A 24,846-nucleotide genomic window follows, 5' to 3' on the forward strand; every position below is an offset into this window, starting at 1 on the left:
CTTTCTCACCTTCCTCTCCCTCCCCCTGGAAGTCCTGCCTGTTCTCTCCTGCCTGCCTATTGGCCATTCAGCTCTTTAGTAAACCAATTAGAATGCTTCTTTGCAAAGACACATCTCTACAATGTACAAAAAGATTATCCCACAACAGTGGGGATTAATTATCTTATAATATGTGAATTTGGGGCAATATTAACATATGGTAGGATCAGGGTTGGGGTGTGGCATGGTCAAGAGATAAGTGAAGCCAGAATCTAAGTACTCTTCAGTCTCTGCCTTCAGTTTTCAACTAAGAAAATGCCTGTGCTCTTTTAAGATTATATAAATAGAATATTAAAGTCTTTTAACTACGTTCTGACCCCAGAGATCAGGAATAATTAAAGGTAGAAAGGCCAAAATTGAAAATTCTTTATAGAAAGTTCAGATCTGTCATTTAAGATTAATATATACTTGAAACAAAACAGTATTCTGTAGTTGGCTTTCAGAGCAATATTCTCTAGTTAACTTGTTTAAAATTACTTCTTGCACCCTCAGTTTTAGCATCTTTCACCAATAAGCTAGGATGTTGGTGACCTTTGATATTTTTTTGGTTTGGGGAGATTTTGCTGGCATTTTGAGAATATTATTTCTAAAAATAAATGCAAAAACCAAAATAAGATTTTACAAGTTGCTCCCTGGTAGCTGGAGGATTAGAAAGTAGAATCTCCCATCTCAGTTTGTTTCCACTGTAGCTAGAGATACAGGTTTGTGCTTTCTCTCCTCTCCTTTGAACTGGCCTGGACCTGCTCAACCTCCTGTCAGTGGCAAATCTAATATCTCCCACACAGGTAAATACTGTGCTTTCTGCTGTGAGGTTCAAAGCAACATGTGGATTGATGTATGAGCCTATGTGCAAAAACAACAGCAAAATCCCTGGTGTTTCAAGAAACATGCGTGGTTTGAATAGAGAATTCACACCAGTAATTGCTTAGCAATATGCTTTGATTTTTCCATTATTTCAAACATTGTACTTAAATACATAGTGCACAGCAAATATAGTTGAGCTCAATGAAGATAATTACATTATAATTGAAGGTTTAAATGGACATTTCCATTGAAAATGATGTTTCTGAGCAATATTTGTTACTGAGTTTATTGCACTTTAGATTGTTAGTCCTAACCATGAAATTAAGAATAATTATATGCGAACTTCATCACAGTGTCCTTCTACAAAACCTGTCTCAAAAGTTTATATACATAGATGTTAAAAACTGTCACCTGTGGATATTATATATGCATTCATAAAAGAATGACACTTGAAACAGTTTCAGAAATATGATAGATTCATGCCTGTGTTTTTAAACATAGAACCAGCCCAAGCAATTGCAAACTCAAATCTGTACACAGGAATATTTCTTAAGCCATGGATATTGGGTTTCATGTTTTTAAATACTTGTTTCATTTTGGAATCTTATAATGAATAGATTTCAATGAATCAAAACATTTTATCTTCATCTCTGGCCATCAAAATGTTATATTATATAGCTTGCTCTCTACAGTTATTGACAACCACACCATTCCTTTTTTGTGATTTGGTTTTTACATGTGGAGCACTAATTCTTCTTTGAAGAATTATATGCTTGAAATATACTTGAATGTAAAGTAGGATCCATGTAGTTAATAAAGGTCATGGTTAGTAGTCTTAGTGTGAGAAGAGCAAACTCTTCAAGTGTGACTCACGATTACTGGAGCATCTGTTTATAGGATATATGCAAACGCTGTGATGTTATCACATCGGCCTAGAAAGGAATCAGTTTGTCACTTCGAAGTCAGAGAGCGCATGCTTTGTTTGATCCGGTCCTCAAACCCATACCTTCAGCTGCAAAGTAAAAAAGGCATCATACGACAGATGTGAAAGTGGCACGAGCTGTGCAGTGATCCTGGTCTTAGAGGTCACTGTTTTTCTGATGATAACCTAATGAGTGTGTTAAAAACATTTGACAAATTCTAAAGTATTCGTTAGGGAATCTTAAGCATGATGGATAATTTGTTTATAGTATATTTGTTATATACTGAATAAGTTCACAGAGAAGTTATTAAAATTTAACTGAAATCAGAAACATGAATATTAATAGAAGTCTGCCTTTTCAATTGAACTCCTCAGAACTGTGGAGTTGAGGTGACTTTTTTTTTTATAAATTCTTCTCTCATACCACAGTGTCTCCTCCCTCCACTCCTCCTCAGGAGAATTTCATGCGCTAGTCTATGACTTCAGGAAGCACTGTCATGCATTGTTCTTTCTTGACCTTTAAAATTCTAATTACTCTCATGTTTGTTGCAGCTTTAGGAGAACTACTTGAAAATTTTGTTCTTCATCTCACCGAAAACCCTTCTGAATGCTACTTCCCTTCAGTGGAGTACACAGGTATCTTTTTAAATATTGTGATGTTTGCAAGATGCTCAGCTTGTAAGTAGGTACTGTTTTATAGAGACATGCGTGTACAGTGCACATATGTGCAAGCTTTCCCATCTTAAAGTCCTCTCACTTCACACCCTGGGATGCTGTGACCTTTATCTGCTTCTGGTCTCCAGTGCAAACTTTTTTCTTGGTGGCATTGCCTGCTCTTCTGATCTGTCATATGCTTCTCCCTGATCTCATCGGCTCATAACTATCTTTCTGTGTTTGTCTGCTGTAAGACTGTGAAAGTTATAGCGAAAGTTTATTTTGACCCATTATTCTGTCCCAACATCAAAGAAATGTAACTGGTGATGCCTTCTTACTTTTCGGTCCCCCTGTGACATCATTTGGTCAACATCAATCAGTGTGTCTGTGTTCTTTCTCTCATCTAATCCTAATAGCCTTCTGAAGACCCCACCTTGAAAATGGCAAGTCACATTAAGCTTTTGCTTCTTTTTATAAAATAATTATTATTTTCGATTCATGTGTATATATATTTTTTGCCTCTATGTATGTATGTGGTGTGTGTCTATGTTTTCTGTCTGTCTGTCTTATCTGTCTGGTACCCAGAGACCAGAAAGAGGCACTAGGTCCCTTGGAAATGGAATTAAGAATGTGTGTAAGCTACCATGTGAGGGCTGGGAACAAATCCAGGTCTTCTGCAAGAACAGGAAGAACTTTTAACCACTGAACCATCTCTCCAGTCCCTTTAGAAAATAATACTCTTTTCTACAATATATTTTGATCATAGTCACACCTGACTACTCCCAGATATACATAGCCCATCATTCTTAATACATTGAGTCCAATTCGTGTTTCTTAAATACTCTGAGAATTGACCTACAAGGGCTTACACTGTTAAAGGAAGTTGACCCTTTCTACCCTTTGTTATCAAATGGCATTCGTTTCTTAACTAAGAGTAGGATTTTATGCCTACTGCCCTCTCTCTGTGGTGGGATTTTGTCTGCCCTGAGCATGTACAGATCTCATGAGCACTGTCAGTCTCTGAATTCACATGGGCAATTTCCCTGCTTTTTTCTTTCCTTTCTGGAAAACGCTATTTTCTTGTAGTCATCACTTACAAACTTTCCAGCTCCTCCTAAGTTTCTGCTTCTGAAAATTCTCTTTAGGGACTAAACTTCATGTTTCATTTCAGATGAGATTAAACAGTAGCATTTACCTACCTCATATAAATTAATGATTTTACAATTTCCATCTTCTAGTCAGAGGTTTTGTTTTTGTCAGCTTCATTGCCACACTTCTAGTTGCTAATTAAGAGCTGTAGCTGGATGCCTGGCTACCATGACATTCCTTAACCTCAGCATGTCAGCAATAAGTGCCTTGCACCTATTGACTATGCTGCCTTTGTATGTGTCCCATCTTGGTAGGCGGTGCATCCAGGTAGGAAACTGAGAAGTCAGCATTGATATTTGCCTTTCAGTACTGCTTCTATGTTCTTACTATACCTCTGCTGCATCTCAAATTTATTCCATTCTGTTCCTCATTATTCTTCTTTATGTTAATTAAGGCCAGCATTACCTCTTGCCTAGGGTATCAAAGATCCTTTGCGTGCTTTTCAATTTTCAGCTCGTTGTTTAACACATACATTATTGTTGTCTCTGGGGCTGTGTTTTGTTTGAGACAGATCTTCACAGTGCAGCTAGCTGGCCTTGTACTTGCTGTCCTCCTGTTTCAGCTTCCCTAGGATAGTCATAAGACATTTATGCTGCACACCCAGCAAAATGATTTTCTGTGCAGATAGTAAGGGTGATCCTTGGCATGCAAATCTGGATCTATTCATTCCTCTACTTCTTCCCTTGACTACTGAGTAGAGTCTAAACTTCTTCTATTACCCATACTCTTACATTGTTTTTCTTCTTTTGTTTTTCCTGATGTCATCTCTTTCTCTCCATGACTTGATTTTATTTATTTATTGAATACCGCTGTTAACACCACTGCCAACTTTCTCCTGTTCCAGATAACTGCATATTCATTTTTTACCAAGCACATATTATAGCTGTGTTTTAACACTTTTCTAGTTATTTGTCATGAATATTTGTGTGGTTTGCATTTTATAAGCTTACTATGGCTTTCCCGTTAGAAAAGACTGAAGGAGGAAAGGGGATACAGCAGAGGGGTCCAGATGAAAAGTTAGGACAACTCATATGAGGGCCCGTAGTGAAGGTAGGAAGAAGCATTTGGATGCTGAGTACATTGTGAATAAATGGCTGTCCAGACCAAATAATAGGTTGACTATAAGATGTGAGAGAAAGGAGGACTCTCGTCAATGTTCTGAACTGCTGAGAAGATGCACTGACTATACAGCAAAATTAAGAAGGTGTTTCTCTCTTATATATGATGTTGTATAAGTATATTAGGGTTTCTACTGGTATGATGAAATACCATGACAAAAAGCACCTTGTGGTAGGAAGAGTTTATTTGGCTATATATCCTGAATCACAGTCGATTGAGGGAAGCAGAGACAGGAACCAAACCAAGAAGCCTGGAAGCAGGAACTGATGTAGAGGCCATGGAGGAGTACTGCTTACTGACTTGCACCCCATAGCTTGCTCAGCTTGTTTTCTTGTAACACCTAGGACCAACAGTCCATGGGTGGCCTCACCCACAATGGGGTGTGCCCAGCCCTCTCAAATCATTAAATAAAATGCCACACAGGCTTGCCTACAGCCCAATCTCATGGAAGCATTTCTCAGTTGAGGTTTCCTCCCTCAGATGACTGTATTTCGTGTGTCAAGTTGACATAAAACTAGCCCGAACAGTAAGTGTCTCTGTTCTTATAAATTTAATTTCATAACAAGTTAAAATAGAGTGATATTTATAAACACACAAATGATTCTGTAGTAATTGTTTACATCTAACGACAAACTGAGAGAAAGGTAAAAGAAGATATAAGACAATGAAAAGGAAAAGGAAAGGGATTTGAAAAGATGAAGTCAGGCGGAGGGAACAGATAGCCCCTGACCTTCCGTTCGGCTTAGATGTGTTCTGAGGGTCTTCGAACATCGTGTCGTATGACCCTCGAACAGCCCTCTGAAGCGGGAAAGCTCTTAATGTTTACAACAAGGAAACAGAGACATAAAGGAGAGAAATCATCAATTGGGAAGATTTTTGAAGACATGAATTTGAAAAGAAGTTAGATTTTTTTAAAGAAGTCTTAAACCTTCCCTGAGAACATAGCAGGGTTTAACAGTGACACCTGAAGCAGGAAGTGAGTGGAAGAGTCTGAACGCGTGGGCTGCTCTGACTGGAGATCTTCAGGCTGAAGGGTAATCAGTCACCTCCGCTTTCAGCAGCTCTCTGTGGTACGTTGTTCGGCTGGATCATATTTCTACAAACATTGTGAAAATAAGATGATGTGTTTTTCTTATCAAAACACTTATCAAGGTTGATTATGTAACGGGCATGTATTTCCTATATGTCATATTTCAGAATTGTGCTGAGTGAAATTTCAGATGTTGGAGTCACTGAATGCACTTTGTGGTCAGATACACCCTAAATGTGAATTTAACTTATTGAAAGGGTTCAGCTGAATAGTATCCATAAGAGCTTTCTAGGAAAGCCAGAAATAAAGTGACTTCCTGTTGGATACTTATTATTGAGGTACAGTGAATGAGTTCTGTTTTCTTTTAGACCTGGTAAGTGTCCTCATCCCCATGTGTCTTCTCCATGGTAGAACAATGGCTGCTATTGTAAAATCTACCTTTAATTACTGCAAGTTGGAAAGAGCCATGTTTTAATATAAACGATGCTTCAAAACAAATTCTGGACATATTCACTGCTTTTCTGTGTTTCTTAAAGTGAGAAATCGATTGTCTTTTTAAAAAATGACAGCTTTCTAAGCCCCAAGGTAGCTGAAATTAGAACAACACAACTATCCATCTGTTGTTAGTTCCCTCAGGATCTCAGCTCACTATAAAATCTGCAAATCTGGAAAAATAAAATTAGTTTCATTGTTTATCCTCTCAAAGAAAGACTAACGGACAAACAGATAAACATTCTGCACACTTACCGTAGATGTTACACCCCTGTAGGTATCTTCACAAACCTTACAGATGTTCATTTCTTATCAGCTCCAGTCTCTCTCACTCACAAAGTATTTTGGTATTGTAATTGCTTCTTTGCAGTGTTATATTGAATATGCCTCACAAAGGCATAGATTCATAAAAATCTCTTCTGCTGGTACTAATTTATCTATAGACTGGAAAGATACCATCATTTCACTTTTGGCTATTAAAATGTAATTTTAGAAATCAATTGTATTTTATTTTATGGATGTGTGTTATGTATATGAATCACATGCATATCTGGTGCTCACAGAGGCCAGAACTGGGCATGCGATAGTTGGGAGCTGTCATTTGGGTACAGAGAATCTAATGTAGGCCCTCTAGAAAAGCAGCCAGAGCTCTTAACCTCTGAGTCATCTCCCCAGCCCCTAAAATGTAACTTTTTTAAAGAATGAAGTGGGGTTTTTTTGTTTTTATTATTACATTTTTTGTGTGTTGGTGTTTTGCCTGTGTGTATATATGTATGCATACATGTACACCATGTGTGTGCAGCGCCCCCCAGAGACCAGGAGAAGACGTTGGCTCCCTTGGGACTGGAGTTGCAGATAATTGTGAGCATCATATGGGTGCTGGAAATTGAGTCCAGTTCATCTAAAACAGCAGCCGGTGCTTTTAATTTCTGAGTCATCGCTCCTGCACCTAAAATATAACTTTTAATTTGATATAAGCATATACATGTCTTTTATATTTTGATTGAATTTTGGGCCAACACATTCTTTGCTTGCCTAATATTTGTGAATGTTCGTTACTTTCAAGGGGGTGTATCATATGAAGCTGAGTTCGTAGAAAGATCTATAGCACACACCTAAAACAAGTGGTAGCACACAGTGAGGTGGGAACTGACGGAAACTCACATTTTCAGGTATAGCTCCTTTGTTTCAGATGCAGTGCTGGCACCTTTAAAACTAGCATTTGAAATGTGTCATTGTCACTGAGAAGGTAGAAGAGAGACACAGGGATAGCTGGATTGGCCATCCGTGCTGACTGCTGTCCTGGAAGACGAAGGGAGGAAACAGGTGGAGGACTTGGAGTACCTGGCTGTCTGTGAGGCAGCAGAGCTGAAAGAGAAGGGTAATTGTACCACCACGATATGGAAACAGAAACACCCTTTCCTTCCAAAGCTTGGACTAAAGGTGCTTGCTGTAGCTCCGTCACAAGGTACTGAATTTATAGGGCTGAGAAGTAAGCACAACTGCAATTTGAAAAATTAGCAAAAGCACCTGCAGGATCTCTGGGAAGGAAGGGGAGAGCAGAGGGTCCCTTGCGCGCTGCTCTCTTTGGGTGGCGAGTTCTGGGATGTGAGGATGTGCACAGCAGCACTTCCGGAAGCAGACATGTAGTAAATGTTCCTCCAACCATGGGTTTGTCCTCCAGTGCAGAAAGTCTTTACTCTTCTGAAAAGTTATTTATTTGCACACTGTCAGTCAAGTATGAGGCAGAATAGACTTACTTTCTTAAAAGAAATTCCAGCTATATCTGCTTGCTTCATAAGCCCAAAATAGAAGAGAATGCACTCTGGGAATGAGAGACTGCAGTCCATATTAAGTTATTTTCGTTGTTATTCTATTTTCAGAGTATATTTATAGCTAAAATGGTTGATTATTTTAAATAATTTCCATATGAAACTAAGACGTTAGTTTGACACATTGTTAACTAAAAGGCCTTAAGCATGATGTTATTGGACAGTCCTTCTTCTATGTCTTAGACTTTGCCACATGAATGTATGCCCATGTGATCCAGAAGAGGGCATCAGATTTCTGAGAGCTGAAGATATAGGCTGTTGTGAGCCACCAAGCATGGGTGTTGGGACTAGGGCTCTTTGGCTAAGTCTGACACCTGGAGCTGAGCTTTCTTTCTGTTGACACTCACTGGGGTCTATTTTTGGGAATGTTCCTTACTCAGTGTCAGATGCCTGTTATGTCTTCTGTATTCGCTTCTGCATATCAGTAAATGTTATTCTTCAGAATCCCATGAAGACTTTCATTTCACTTTATTTTCTTGTTGAGGAAGTTGTTTGTAGCCCAGAGTGGCCTTGACTGGAATCTTTCTGCCTCAGACTCCTACTTGCTGGAATTGCAGAAATGTATCATTCCATACCTGATTCAAGATACCTATTTTTAATCATATATTTTTTTCTTATTGATTTTGCCATTTCTTTTTTAAAATTTTGTTTCTAAAGATTTTGATTCTCGTTCAATGAGTGGCATTTAATCCAGGTTTGTACACGAAAGTCTCCTTTATAGAAACTTTTATAGGCTAATATTCATGTCCTTTTACAAAGGTGTCACAATATGTGTCAAATACAAGTCAATAACTGAAGCTTCTTCTTTAATGCATGTTCTGAAACCATTTCTTTTTTAGGGGAGGGGCTTCTTCATCCCTGTATTGAAGACTTTTTTAAAAAAAAATGTAGAAAAAACATTTTGGTAGGATTTTATTCATATCAATGTTTTTTAAGAAATCTTTTCACAATAATGCTTTAAAAATAATCAAGGAGTTGTTATTCATTTTTATATACTCAGCACCTCCTTAAAACTCGTCTAAAATGCCTTTTGAGATTAATTGTAACCTTCATTAAAGTAAAAATTGTATAGTAAATATTACTGTCCACTTGTTCCCATATCTCAGTTTTACATGTGTAGAATGTGGATCTCAACTTTAAGCCCTAGAAATAACTGTGTAGAAGTCTAACAATAAAACAACCAAAGATTCCCCCTTTGTAATTGAATCCACTTCTCTGCAGTGAAGCTTGTGACTCTTTACTGTTAGAGAGCTTCTCAGAGAGCGTTGGTGCACAACCATAACTGGGTGCTGTTATCTTTGGACATGGCAGGTTTTGTTGCTTGTTTTTTTACATGAATATGCAGTTATAAACATCTAGGCCAGAAATAGACCTCAGAAGTAAATTATTCAGCCAGAGAAAAGTCAAGGACTTCTCTCTGTACAAACAAACCCCTTTTAGCTGAAACACCTTAACTGCATAAGGAGGGAATGACAGAACGTGATCCTCATGTAGCATTTGGTGGCTTGGTCACTTGAGGCAACATCTGTCACCTTGTTCCTTAACTGCATCCTCCTCTCCTGATATGAGATTCCCGTCTGTATGCTGTGAATATGTTTAATTGCCATTGGTTAATAAAGAAGCTGCTTTCAACCACTGGCTTAACAGAATAGAGCAAGGTGGGAAAATAAAACTGAATGCTGGGAGAAAGTAGGTGGATGTTGACTGGTCCTGTAGTCATTCAGTCCTAGAGAAACACACAGAGGTCTACATTATTTATAAACTGATTGGCCCATTAGCTCAAGCTTCTTATTAACTCTTATAACTTATAGTAGCCCATAATTCTTATTTATATTAGCCATGTGGCTTGGTACCTTTTACGGCAAGGCAGTCACATCTTGCTTGCTCTGTGTCTAGCTTCTTCTCTGTGTCTGGGTGACAAGTGCAGACTGACTCTTTTTCTTCCCAGAATTCTCTTGTTCTCCTTGCCCCACCTCTATTTCCTGCCTGGTCACCTTGCCTCTACTTCCTGCCTGGCTGCTGGCATTTTATTAAAAAACAATTGATAGGGTACAGACCATTGTCCCACAGCACTTCACCCCTCCCTTTTTTTTTTTAAATAAGAACTCTGAATCGAATCTCCTTTGTTTAGCTTTTCTACTGACCATTATCCATAACAACTTGTAGCCAACATTCTAAACAAAGGCAAGCATCCATAGGTGGAATCAGAGAAGAGCCATTTAGCCCCACTGGAGACAAATGGAACTTTACCCCTTAAGCCACAGCCATGTGGCAATACACAGATTAATGGAGATAGGTTAGTTTAGGATATAAGAGCTAGCTAAAAATATGTTTAAGCTATTAGCCAAACAGTATTGCAAATAACATCGTTTCTGTGTGATTGTTTCATGTCTGGGCAGCCAGGACCGAAAAAACAGCCTCTGCCAACACTCTCCATTCATATGGAGGCCTTGGTGGGATCCACCATGACCCATAGAATACAAGCTTGGGGAGTCCATTGCAAACTTCCCCCTGTTAAGATAGCTGTCCAAAGCAGTAGAGGTAGTGAATACCTGTAATACCAGCACTCAGGAGGCTGTGAAGCAGGAGTTTTTGTGGGGCCTCAGTGCGAACCCAGTCCACACAATGGGATCCTGCTTCAAACTAGTGTAAAAACATTGTATTTTCCAGAGGGAAAGAATTAGCATTATTTCAAGTGTCAGTGAAGGAGAAGTTTTACTTCTCATGCTGGGTAAAGCAGTTCTATGTATACTAGAATTTCAAGGGTTGTGGGGGTTGTGTAACTTAGAGCTATTATGGAAATCGTATTATTGTCACTGTATTGCATGATTTTTGGCAAGCAGTCTGTTCATGATTAGCACATATGATCACAATTTTATATTTTAAATCTCACATAATCAGTTTTATTTTCACAAGACAACTTAAATCTTTGCCAAATCAGACATTGTTACCAATAGCACAGCACTAAAATTTTACATTATTTAAATATAGAAAGCTAAAACATAGTACATCATAAAAATAAACCTTAGGTGCACAAATCATAAGAATGTTTCTAGTTTCTACATGGGCCTAACCTGATTACACTGTAGTAAGTATACATATGAATGTACTTAACTTGGCTAAATTAGGAAAAAATCACATTATCAACTGAAAATTGGAAATTATAGTTAATATATAAATAATGATAGTTTTAAAAGTTGACCCTACAACTATTGAAGTGAAATGTGTGTGTATACAATATGTATGGGTGTGTATATACACAAATATGTGTGTTTATATGTGTGTGTCTGTACATGCATGCATGCATATGCATGTGTTTGTTTATGTGTGTTTGGTACCAAGTAATGGAAATGGAAATCAAACTTTTACCCCTGCCAGAAAAGGATCAGAAATGAGCTCATATATAGAGCAGTGTCGAGCCTAGCACTGCCTCCTTACCTCCCTTTCTGATAGATGTGTTTCCTGCTACCAGAGACCTAATGGTTCCTTACAGCAACATGGCTTACAGGAGCTGTAAATCTCTAGAGATTTCGATGAATAACTCCCCTTGCTGTGATTTGTTGTTGCCACAGATTGATCATCTATTACCGGAAGAGTGGAGCTCATCATCTCTTCCACTAAGACTGTATCAGCCAACTCAGTGAGAATTATAAATAACAAGAATTCTAAGCTATATGAACTACAACCTAATTGCTGTCATTAGAGAAAAATAAACTAATTTGACTGTACAAATACAACTCAGTTATAATTTAAGGGGAAATTAACCCAGCATCTTAGAGAAGTGGATTCTATTTTGAGTTATATCTGTTTCTATGGTATGGGGGCACACATGTTCTCACATGAAAGGAGATCAGGAGACAGTCTTCAGAGTAGGCTCTCCCTTCTTCCCTTTACTTGGGTTCCAGGGCCATTCTCAGATTCTCCAGATTGTGCTATGACTACTAAATCTACTGAACCATCTTAACATTGCCTCCCCCTTTAAGTATTAATACTTATTTTTATTTTATTTTCCTGTAAGAAAATGACCACTCCAGGTGTGGGGAGTATCCAGTCTAGTTTTTAAGGACTGGAGTGGTTCCTGTGGCATGCGACTCTCAGGGACTCATGCCATGAATTGCACAGACAGACCAGTGGAATTAGTTGCTCTCACTGCAGACAGTGAAGATCAATTGTTGCTGGTCTACAGAGTCTGTATTCAATAGCAATGACGTTTAATTTGTTCTTGTCCATCTCTGAAGATCTAAAGTCTACTCATATTTCATGATTCAGTTTAAATGTCACTTCTTAAACAGCTAGAAGTAATCTCTTCCTCTTTGGAGTGTTCATACAGTGGTTTATCTGTACCATTCTTCTTCCGCTGAGAGCTTTGAAACACCTTTATCAGTTATCTGTTTACACATTTTATCTCTGACACAACATGGAAAGTTCTTTCAGTGTATGATATTTCATTTTATCATTTATCCCTATGACTTCTTCACAGTGTTCCTCACTTTATCAGAAATGATTTATTACAAGGAGTGAGTGAGTCTGCAGTTGAAATAGATTACATCAGTAGTTTGAGATATACCAACATGCAATGCTCAGAAAACTCCAATAATACTAGGACTCAGAAAATCTAGCTTTTCTTTCTTCCTGCCACTGTTTTATTTGTGAATGATCCCCTTCACACAATTCATTTCTGTGTATGGATACTATGCTTTCTTCAGGGAAAAGTAGAGAATTTCTGCTCATTTCTGAACACTGCCCAACTATGCATTTGTTCATATTCACTTGCTCAGTGTGCCCAAAACCAGTCCAAACGTTCAGTTTCTCTTGTCTGATACACCATACAACCCCTTTTCTAGTTTTGCCTATCTGAAATATATCTATGCACATCTAGAAAATCTAACAAACATGACTACATGCTTGGTTATTATTAATGATCATCCATTACCAACCTATGTACAATACATTTTTACATGAACTACACAATCACAATACCTTGATCAATATCAGAAATACATATACATATAACAAAATTGACCTTAAAATCCATACCAATGCAAATTATTCATATCTATATCATATCCCCCCTTAAATGTAAAAGAACATTTATAAACAATATATGGGAACATGGGCACAGTTATTTCTCTCCAAACTACTTTCTGCTGAATGGGGGCGCTGTTATTTAGGTCTTTCATGGTATAACTTGTGTGCCAGATTCATCTCAGTCAGCAGTCGAGTGAAGTAATTTTTTGAAGGTGTTCACAGCAACCCTTCAGGAGGGTGTGGTCTATCATACCATATTGGGATAGAATAGGGTCTCATCCTCTGTGAAAACAAAAGAAGAATCTCTTTTCCAAAGTATCATATCCTTAGATCCAAATTCTGAAGTCAGGTATTTTCAAAATATCTATGTTGGATTAGTTCAGCAGCATTTATAAACAAATATCTTTTAGCAGCTGCTGCTCTTTCCTCAGCATTCAAACAATTCAAAGAGAGCATAATAACGTACAGTATCAATATTCTCTGTGTATTTTCCATCTTTGTACAACTTTATTTTAACTCTATTTCATTTATTTTTACTTTTACTTTTACTTTTTGAGACAGGTTCTCTGTATATCTTTGTTCTGGAATAACTCTGTAGACCAGGCTGTCCTTGAACTCACAGAAATCTGTCTGTCTCTGCCTCCCAAGGCATTGGGATTAAAGTCGTGTGCAACCACACCTTGAACTCTCAGAGATCTGTCTGTCTCTGCCTCCCAGGGATTGGGATTAAAGGTGTGTACTACCACACCCAACTACTCTCTTTCTTCCTTTTTTTAATTTTTTACTTTAAGAACTTTAACTTTTAGCCTGCATATCTTTTTAACACACTGTAAATCATTTAAAGGTTCTTTTTGTTTGTTTGTTTTTGAATCTCTCTTTACTGTATCGCTCTCTCTTTTTCTGACCACATGAGTCTTTAAATTACTGAGCAATATGGGTAGGGTTAAAGCTGTGCCTTTGACGGCTGGATCCAGCCCATTCCTTAGCTTTCCAGTCTCATGGCAGAGGTACTGCTGTACCCATTTTTATTGCCACAACTCTATGGCATTTCAAGGTCCTTGCCAGCAAACAAGCTACAACACTCAAATGCTCTCTCTGTAGCTGACCTCCTCCCTCAAAGAGTCAGAGTTTGCCCTGGCAGGACGGCCCACAAAGCTGGCATTTTAAAACAACTCAGCTTTTTTCCTGCTATGGCTGAAAACAAACAAGCATCCAGTCAGCTTTTATCAACACCGTTTAAGTGTTTTGTGGCAGAACCTCTTAAAAGAGCTGCAGGGTTTTTCAGCTAAAGCTGAGTCAGGAAGCCTCTCTCAGATAGAGCGCTTGCTTGCCTCTGGCAAGCAGAGCAGACCCGAGAAATTGCTGCTACCAAGAAAACATGTTTTACTCTGTTCTTTCCAAAGCTTTCTCAGACTTTTTGTGGATGTAGTTATCCACGTTGGGCGCCATTCTGTAGTAGGAGCTGTGGGCTGCGTTCCTGCCACCCGGCTCCCAGCCACCAGCTAGCTTTACCCAAAATAACAACACACAAACTGTATTCATATAAACACTGCTTGGCCCATTTTTATTAATGTGTGTAGCACCCCAAGGTGCACTTACTGGGAATATTCTAGCCTATGTTCATCCTGGGTCGGAGCTTCATAGCGTCTGCCCTGGGGAGCAGCGGCATGGCGTCTGAGCTCACTTTTCTTCTTCCCAGCATTCTGTTCTGTTTACTCTGCCTACCTAATTTTCTGTCCTATCAGGGCCAAGGCAGTTTCTTTATTTAACCAATGACCTTCCTCCATCAAATTGGATAATTTTTTCTCAACTCTTTATTCTGAGGTGATGTCTATCTTTGAAGTTAAAGTATGTTTCTTACATGCAGCAGAAGGATGGATATTGTTTTCTTTTGTTTTTGTTTATTTTTTTCTAGACAGGGTTTCTCTGTAGCTTTGGAGCCTGTCCTGGAACTCTCTCTTGTAGACCTGGTTGGTCTCGAACTCACAGAGATCTAAATGCCTTCCTCTGCCTTCCAAGTATTGGAATTAAAGGTGTGGATTCATATCCAATCTGTTAGCCTGTGTCTTTTTATAGGTAAGTTGAGTCCATTTATATTAAGGAATATTAATGGCCAGTGATTGCTAGCTCCTGTTATTTTAATTTTTGGTGTTGGTGATGTTATTGTGTGTGTGTTTTCCTTTTTTGGGATTTGCTGCTGTGAGATAATCTATTCTCTGTGTTTTTGTGGATGTAGCTAACTTCCTTGGGTTCGAGATTTCCTTCTAGTACTTTGTGTCGGGCTGTGTGTGTGGCTAGGTATTGGTTAAATGTGATTATGTCACGGAATATCTTGTTTTGTTCGTCTATGGTGATTGAGTTTTGCTGGGTATAGCAGTCTTGACTGGCATCCATGGTCTCTTAATGTCTGTATAACGCTTGATCAGAATCTTATGGCTTTCATTGTTTCCATTGAGAAGTTGAGTGTAATTCTGATAGGTCTGCCTTTATATGTTACTTGACCATTTTCCTTAGTGTTCTTTCTTTATTCTGTATGTTTAATGTTTTGATTATTATGTGGTGAGGTGACTTTTTTTTTGATCCAGTCTATTTGGTGTTCTATAAGCTTCTGGTATCTTCATATGCATATCTTTTTTTTAGGTTGGGAAAGTTTTCTTCCATGATGTTATTGATTTTTTTTTTTTGTGCTTTTGAGTTGGATTTCTTCTCCTTCTTCATTCCCTATTATTTTAAAGTTTGGTCTTTTTATAGTGTCCTATATTTACTGCATATTTTGTGTTTAGTTTTTATCAGATTTAATGGTTTCTTTGACAGATGAGTCTATTTCCTCTATTGTATCTTCAGCAATTAAGAGTCTCTCTTCATCTCTTGTATTTTGCTGTTCATGCTGCATTTGTGGTTTCTGATCAATTTTCCAGGTTTTCCATATCTAGACTTCCCTTGGTTTGTGTTTTCTTTATTGTCTCTATTTTGGATTTTAAGTCTTGAATTATTTCTTTCATTTATTTGATTGTTTTTTTCTTGGTTTTCTTTAAGGGAGTTGTTTTCGTCCAAATTTTGGTTTGTCTTTTCCTTTATTTATTTGAGGGAATTTTTCATTTCCTCTTAAACATTCTCCTAAAGTTAATTTTTAGGTCATTTTCTTCTGCTTCATCTATATTGGGGTGTTCAAGTCTTGCTATTGTAGGGCCACTAATTTTTGTTGGAGTCATGTTGCTCTATGTGGTGCTGAGTGTGTTCTTATGTTGTCTACCCATCTTTTCCTCTGATTGGTGTAGTTGGGGCTGTGTCTCTGGGGTGATCACAATTCTTACTTCACAAAGGAAATCTGATCTGAAAGTGAAACCCATTAATTCAACCTAATGTAATATTACTTGGTAAAAATTGACTATGGTCTGCTTAAAGATGGTGAGTGTCGTGTTGACTATTGGACCCAGTGGCCTGTAGTCTACCATGGAACTATATATCTTAGCCCTTAAAGATTTAAAAAATTTATTCTTTGTATATATCATACATTTATGAAATGTATTTTTATCATATCTATCTACACCCCTCCCTCCAGTTTTCTCAATTGCCCCATCCTGGTTTTTTGTAAACATCATGTCCTCTTTTTATTATTGTAACCAATAACCCCTCAAGTCCAATTAGTGCTGCCCATATGATCATGTGTATCGGGCTATCTACTCAGTCAAGAAGAACCTACCAGCAACCATGTTCCCAAAAGAGAGCAACACACATACACTCTCTCAGAAACCATCACTGTCAATAGTTCCTTCACTAGGGGTGGAGCTTCATCTCCCATCACCCATCCATGCTGGAGTTAGACCAGCCTGATCTTGTGAAGGTCCTGTGCAAGTAATCCTAGCTGCTGTGAGACGGTGAATAAGTAGCCGTGCCTTGTCTGGAAGGCAGCATATACTATAGGGCTTACTGAAAGATTTCACCATGGATGACAGGAAGGAATATAGAGCCATGTTCACATATACCTAAGTGCTGCATGATGAAAACATATTTTTGATAACTTTTTAATAATTTATAGCTTTTTATATTTTGTTCAATTTTAATGTTTTGAACCAAAGAACTACTCATTTTATATGCTTTTTGGTTTCATTTTCTCTTGGAAGTAGGGTCTTATGTAGTAGCCCAGCTGGCCTTGAGCTTGCAGTATATCCACAGATGGCCTTGAAATTCTAATCCTCCTGCCTCTGGCTTCCCTGTGCTCTTAAGTATGTGTTCTACTATTCCCAGGTTTTAAATGATTTTTACAGGATAAAAGTTTCTGTAAAAAGTTTCCTGTTAATTTCTTTGAAACTGTAAGTGACAGCTCCTAAAAGAGCAAATTCATCAGTGTTTTCAAAATTCACATTAAAATATGTAAAAATATTGCTTTCATCAATTTTCAATTAAGATATGATTATTATGCAGACTTTTCTACATTTTCATAGCTCCCTTTTCTATTGTTGTCAGCTACTGATGCAGATGTGAGGAATGAAAGTCTCTCTTCTGTGCAGCAGCTTGGCATCGAAGTGGCTGTCAGGTATGTGGGGAGGCTTCTTTCCTGTGCGTCCCTGGAATTCATCTACCTGATGTGTGCTCAAAAATATTTAACAACCAACTATTTTGTAGCCTTTAAATGCAGAGTCTCCCACTCGGAAAATAATAACGTTATCTTTGAGGATATTGGCACATGATTAAATTACCTCCAGCTATAAATCAGTTACAGCTCATTACTATTCCGAAAGCTAATTAGTGTGTTCCTCTATGACTATCAGTTGTTTTCCATCAAAAAAAAAATTAACGTTGCAAAAATCAAAATGCTATGGCACACTTATACATCTTTTAAAACACGGTTTGTTCTAGTTGTCAGGTCCTTGTGAAGACAAACATACTTTAAGGACAGACTGAGAAGTTCAGATGAGTAAACCAGTATTGTTGGTTTGAGTTGTTAGAACTGTTAAATTAATTTTCAAAAGAAGTGAGTACAGTACATCACGAACTGGATAGTAACCTCCTTTTCTTTTGTTCTAAAGAAACCTCATTTAATACGAGATTCTTAACTATCGCATTGTAATTAGAGGGCCATTATTTGAATCATATTTAAGAAGGTACTTATGAGATTTGTTAAATACTTGAGACTTATATAAATGCCCATTGTGATGAAAATCACGACATGGATTCTGGATCATCCATTTCTACCAGGGTAACTGTTTTGATTATATTATGTGACTCCATATACATGTTTTAATAAAAGTATACTGTACTGCTCCATTTCCAATGAAATGAAACCTATAGATTATATAAGCAGCTTGGTCACATATTTTAATTCAATGTAATTTTTTATTCATAGAAAGTAAATGGAAAATAATGCATAGTGTAGAGTTTGGCTAGACTGTGGTATAGTGCAGCTACCATCCTGGAGAGTCATTGAGATAACAGCATCAACATAAAGTGTTACCACTAAGAAGGAGAGTTCTGAAAATACAGACCAAGTAAGGTCTTAGGAAGCCGGAAATCAAGCAAACAACATACCCATTTAGTGTATCTAAAATATAGGAACTAAGACTGAATTAGTTTTAGCTAATTATAAACTGCTGTTTGATCCATGTACACACCGAGACATTTCAAGTTATGTTATAGTACTGTCCTAATCTTAACCCAAAATGTCCAAAGCCCTCTAATATCCAGTATTGGTAGATGACCTCCACAGGAACTTCTTGATTTAACATCCTATAAACCTAAACTCAGGAATCTGTGTTTTGGGTTAATTTCAGAAAAACTTCTTACATGGTTCTCATCTGTAGTCTGCTGTCATTTTTTTTTTTCTCACTTCTGTTTCACCGCCCCAGAATGGTAACAGTTGATGCTGCTGATCGTGTTGTAACTGTCAGGAGTGAATACTGAGTGCCTTTTCTAATGTCAGCACCCTAGAAGTAACATCTTAAACTTCAGACTTTGAGGTCTCAAGAGAAATACATTTTGATGGATGTCTAAAGATGAATGTGTGGTGAAGATCCTGATAGTTTTCATTCTGTGTCTTTGGGGGGGGGGCGTCTTTTACATAGGTATGGCAAGTTTCTCAACTTGTTAAAAGATGGTGCAGAAAATGATCTCGCCTTGGTCTTAAAGCACTGTGAGAGATTCCTGAAACAACAGCAGTCACCAGTAACTTCTTCTCTTCATATCCTTTTTGAGTGGATTTATGCAGAACCAAATTATCTTCCTATACTTCCCATAGTTTTTTCGAAGGATGTGTTAACACATCTGTAATAAGTAATAGCTGCTGTGTGATTTGTTACAGTTTATTCTTACAGGATTTTAATTTGTGTTTGAACATACGTTTTAATAAATTGACTTATGATCCTTAGACTCAGTTGTACTCGTGGAATCTTAAAACTGAGTAAAGTGATTTACTATATACATACAAATATATCTCTTTCCAAATAAAACTCCTAACAGTGAATATTTATGCAGTTGTGTATGTCCTAAGATAACGTGGAAGCTCCTTAACTGTTGTGCAGTGCGCCTGCAAGGGCGCTACACAGGCCATGACTGGTTTGTGTCTTCGCTGTTCATCATAATGCTGGGGGATAAAGAGAAGACATTCCAGTTTCTTCAGCATTTCTCCAGGCTTCTGACCTCTGCTTTCCTTTGGGTGCCAAGGCTGCATATTTCTGTAAGACGTAAAAATTTGTTTTTAAAGAGAGTTGAACTTAAACACCATATTTAACTTTACTAGGGTATAATCTTACATATACACTGTGTCCTAATAAATCTTATTCACTTTACTACCTGAATGATATTACTATAACTTGTATCAAATCCGTTTTTGCCAGTTTCACACATATATACAATGTACTATGATTACTCTCGACTCATCTCATATCTCCTTCCACCCTGTCAGCTCACCCCTTCCTTCCTCCAGGTTCCTTTCCCATATTCATAACATTTTGTTTTTTGTTTTGTTTTGTTTTGACATACTGGCTTAGCTAAGGACATCTGTGTGACCATGGGTTTGAAGTTATCCATCCCTCATCTGTAGGTGTACAATTGGAGAAATGACTGTCCTTCCCCTAGAATTCATTAGTAGTTAGTAGTTCAGCCAGAACAGGTAGTGCCCCATAAGCCCTTTCCTGACGCCTGATTGACTTTTGATAGGCCTGGTGTTGTAACGACCTAGTGACGACCATCACAGTTTCTGTGAGATGTTGATAGCAGTGACGGTGTCATGCACAGAAAATAGCGTTTTACAGCCACTGTCTCTGTTTCTGGCTCTTAGACTATTTAAGCCTGAGTTCTGTGATACTGCCTGAACTTCAGAGAGGGCAGAATAAATGTCCTCTTAGGGTTAACCTTTCAGCCATCACTTATTTTCTGTGTGGTAAGTAACTATAAAGCTTTCTATTCACCGTTCATTGCAAGGAAGAGATTCTCAGCTTAAGTCTGAGGATACTATTAAAAATAGTATTTTTCTGTGGCTATAAGCATAAATATTTATACATCAGTTTGACACTATAGTCAATTTAGCTAAACAACAGAAGTAAATTCCTCCCCGGGATAGTACCAGGCTTGAATATCCTCAAGTAGAGCAGGCCTTGAACACAATCAGAGTGGTTGACTACCCTTATAACAGCTGTGCCACTGTAGCACCAGTGAGCATATCTTGCTGGCAGGGTAGGATCAGGTTTTGCTGAGTTCCTGTATGGGTAAGTCTTGATGCCTCTTAGCCTCCAGCAGCTCACATAGCGCTTTGCCAGAATATGGAAAGCAACCTCCTCGAGTGTGTTTATATTGGTTCTATTGAATTTTATGTCTTGAATTTCAACTAAGTTGTTCTGATTTGGAACCATTACTATGGGATTGTAACATTTTGAAAGGACATACTCTCTTGTTTTTCATATTGTTTGTGTTTTTGCAATGAGACCTATGCATCTGGAGTTAGGACACTGGTTGTATATATGAGTTTCTGGCTCACCCATGGGGCGTAGGCATTTGCTCTGTGTTGACTGTTACCCTGACTTGGAAGGTTTTGGATCAGCTAAGAAATACTTAAAGCTTAGTCTTGTAGCCACATGGTGCTAACTTGTATGGAATTACTAATGTGATTCCCATTCATCCAGGGAAGAGCATAGCTTCAACTTCATTAGCAGGTGAATAGAATTCAACGGGATCGAGGTACCACTAGGTAAGTCTGTAAAGCCACTTCATGTGGGGCTAGCACATACTGCAGTGCAAGTCTTTAGATGATGACAGATGCCAGAGAGATGGAGCTGAGGGACAGCTGATGGTTGAGTGGGTCTTGGATTGTTCCTGCACAGCTAGCAGATAGTTGATGTAGGTCTGCAGATGATGGAATGCCCTAGAGAGAGGAAGGGGAAGGCTCAGTTGGCAGTGTGGGCAGAAGAGTTCCTGGGTAGGTAGTGTGCCCAAAGGAGGAACAGTGAGTCCTTACCAATAATGAGTGGGGGTTATGGAGTTTCCATCTGTGGAGATCGAGATCCTCCATAGGTAGAGGAGGGCTCGGCTGTAGTTCAGAGTTGGAGGCCTATAATTGGGATGAGCCAGCAGAGCCCTGGGATAGCCTGCATACTTTTTGATGGATTCTCTTTGAAAATATAGACTTGATCTTTTTTCTTGAAGGTTATCTTACTTAATGCTAATGAACTGAGAGATATTTAATCATAGAAGTATTTTCATGAAATAGAAATAAGATAATAAGCTAGAAGTCTAAAACTAAAGTTACCATACATTGTTTAGTGACAAATAAGGGATATAAAGGTTTTGAATATGTTTTAGTGTTGCTTTGTAAGATACTCTGGAAGGTTAGGCTATAAGTAAAAGAAAAGCATTTACTATAGAAAGTGTAATCCTGTTTTATAGAAGAGAAAACCTACATGTATACATTTTAGAAATCTATTCTGAGGACTTATTGATATGTTACTATTATTATTATCATTTGTTGTTTGGTGTTTTACTCTTTTGGGCTCTTTAGGCTTTTTGGAGGACCCACCACCCAGCTCCCAAATAAATCACACATGGAGACTTATTCTTAGCTATGAATGCCCAGCATTTACTTGGCTTGTTTCTTACCAGCCTTTCTTAATTTAAATGATCCATCTATCTGGCCTCAGAGCTTTGATCTTTCTCTATTCCTGTATACCTTTTCTTCCCTTCTTACTCCGTGTCTGGTTGTATATCTGGGTGGCTGACTTCTGAAGTCCTCCTCCTGCCTCTCTCATTCCCAGATCTTTTTCCCTCCCAGATTTCTCTTCATATTTATACTCTCTGCTTACCTGTCCCGCCGATCTCTCTCTCTCTCTCTCTCTCTCTCTCTCTCTCTCTCTCTCTCTCTCTCTCCTGCCTCGCTATTGGCCCTTCAGCTCTTTATTAGACCATCAGATGCTTTAGACAGGCACAGTAACACAGATTCCTAAAGTTGAAGAAATTCAGCATAAACAAAAGTCAGATACCTTAAAATAATATCCCCACCAGTCATTGCTATTTTATGGTCCTAGAGCTTCAACTCTAGATGTGTGCAAACCAGGCAAATACTCTGCCACTGAGCTGTTAATACCCCCAGGCCTTTGAAGTACTACATTTAAAAGAATTTACTATTCATGTGAAATCTCAGAGATTACATTAGAGAAAAGCACATTATTGTATGTTTTTGTTTGTTTATTTATTTATTGCATTTTGTTAAGATCTTCAACTGGAAGAAGTTAAAAATGACATCAGCTCTGCTAAGCTTCCTGATAATTTCTCATTGACAAAGAAATACTACACAAGTAAGGATAAACTAAGAGGTATCCTTATGGTGTTATATGGAAGCATTTATTAAATGTTTTTACTATATGTGAGTGTATGTATTTTATATATATCATGCGTAATTTATGTATTCATTTATGTACATATCTACACAGATCTTGCATATATCTATATATGCACTGTGCAATAAAGAAAATTAAAGCCTTATGAAATAAATTATATAGTGAAGTTTAATAATTTTTTGCTTGAAACACTGTCATGCAGTTTGTGACAAGACTGTCCAGTTAGTATTCTTCACCACAGTAAAAACAGTTGTTCACATCAACAATAGGAATAGTTGTTTTTTTGAAATGTATGAGACTTTTTCCTTACTGTTGCCGTGAATTAAAACAATTCTGACCCTTTAAATTATAATTGAAAAATTTAAAAATCTTTCACTTCCACTCTTCTGTTTAAAAATATAATTTCTAAAATATTGTGGTAATTGATTTTAAACTGGATAATTTATTTTCTTGTCAAGAATTTTAAATGTTTACTGTGTGTGTGTCTGTGTGTGTCTGTGTGTGCATGAGAGAGACACACACTAGGAAGCATGTGTGTAAAGCACACATGCACATGGCACACATACAGAGGACAGCTCTTAAAAGGCAGTTCTTGTCTTCCACCTTGTTGAAGCAGTGTCTCTTGTTTCGTCTGTTTACTGCATACTCTAGGCCTAGCACCTCTGAGTTTCAGGGAGATTTTTCAGTGTCTTCCTCTTTCACTGCAATAGTACTGGAATTATGATGCAATTATCTGGCCTTTAAAACTTGGATTCTAGGGGTCAAACTAGGTATCATCAAGTTTGTATGACTAGTGTTTTACCTATTATGCTGTCTTCCATTGTTTTATACCAAATATTTTAAAGTAGGAATTGCATTTTATTTGATACCATTTATCATTAATTTTTTAATTTCATTTTATTTTATTTTTAATTATGTATACCTGTGTATATTTGTATGTTTGTATGTGCACATGAGTGCAAAGTGCACATGAAGGCCAGAGAAGGGCAGCAAATTTTCTGGTGTTTTGTTTTACAGGCTGTTGTGAGCTAATCCACCTGGTTCCTGGGAACTGAACTTAGGTCCTCTGCAAGAGTAGTGTGTACTCATAACTACTGAGCCATCTCTGCAGCCACTAATGTGTTATGTTTAATCATGATTTCCTAAAATTGCATTTCTTTGAGCCCGTAAGCATTTTAGTAGCATGCATATTAGCTTTTATTAGTGAAGTGATGCTTTTTTGGTAAGAAGCAAATGCTACCCAGTTTGATTGTGTTCAGTTTACCAAGTGGATGTCAGTGAATATGGACTGCTGTTCTGTGTGTAGGATGCAGAGCTGTGTTCCTGGAATCTGTGTGAACATGTACCCTTTCTGCTTGTTCACCGGCACAGTCAGTGTGGCTTTCGGCAGCCCCTTCCTTCAGCGTTGTTCTTCAATTTTGAACAGATTATTTTATTACCGCTTGACAGACTAGTGATTCTTTGTAAACTCTGTTCTACTAATTCCCCTTTAGACGTCCTATCAAGTAATGCTAAGTTATTGTTAATAATAATGTTCCAGGTAGCCACCACTCCATAGTATAAGTTTTTTATCTTATTAATTTTTTGGATTGTTTCTTCTATGCCATTTATCTTGGGGTAGTGCTTTTAATTATAGTTTTAATGCATTACTTACAAAATAGGACATTTTTTATTTGCTTCATTTTCTCAAACATTTTGTCAGTATTTTCTTTGTAGGTTGATAAAAATGAGTCTTTAGTTTTGTGACATGTTATTAGCTGTTAGTAGCACAATGTGCCTGCCTTCTTAGCGCAAAATTACATTCTTGACATGACTCTCCAAAGGAAAAAAAAATCAATCTGTGTTGGTCAGGGAAGCCCCACAGGCTACCAAAACAATAAAGGCTATTGCCATTCTTCTCAGTTAGCATCCAAAATGAGTTGGTATGACCCCATTGCCAAAGATTCCAGTTAC

The 24,846-nt window shown here is 37.7% G+C and overlaps 1 protein-coding gene across 1 annotated transcript in view; it reads left to right on the plus strand.

Annotated features, from left to right (window-relative positions):
* Tbc1d32 (TBC1 domain family member 32) overlaps nucleotides 1-24,846 on the plus strand; it is a 220,742-nt gene that overhangs the window by 171,987 nt on the left and 23,909 nt on the right. Inside the window, exons 27-30 of the mRNA XM_057761363.1 lie at nucleotides 2,318-2,401; nucleotides 17,537-17,606; nucleotides 19,132-19,249; nucleotides 19,578-19,742. Of these exons, the coding sequence (XP_057617346.1) occupies nucleotides 2,318-2,401; nucleotides 17,537-17,606; nucleotides 19,132-19,249; nucleotides 19,578-19,742 (437 nt within the window). The remainder of the gene's footprint in view (nucleotides 1-2,317; nucleotides 2,402-17,536; nucleotides 17,607-19,131; nucleotides 19,250-19,577; nucleotides 19,743-24,846) is intronic.

Source organism: Chionomys nivalis, chromosome 2, assembly GCF_950005125.1.
Source record: "Chionomys nivalis chromosome 2, mChiNiv1.1, whole genome shotgun sequence".
NCBI classification, from domain to species: Eukaryota; Metazoa; Chordata; class Mammalia; order Rodentia; family Cricetidae; genus Chionomys; species Chionomys nivalis.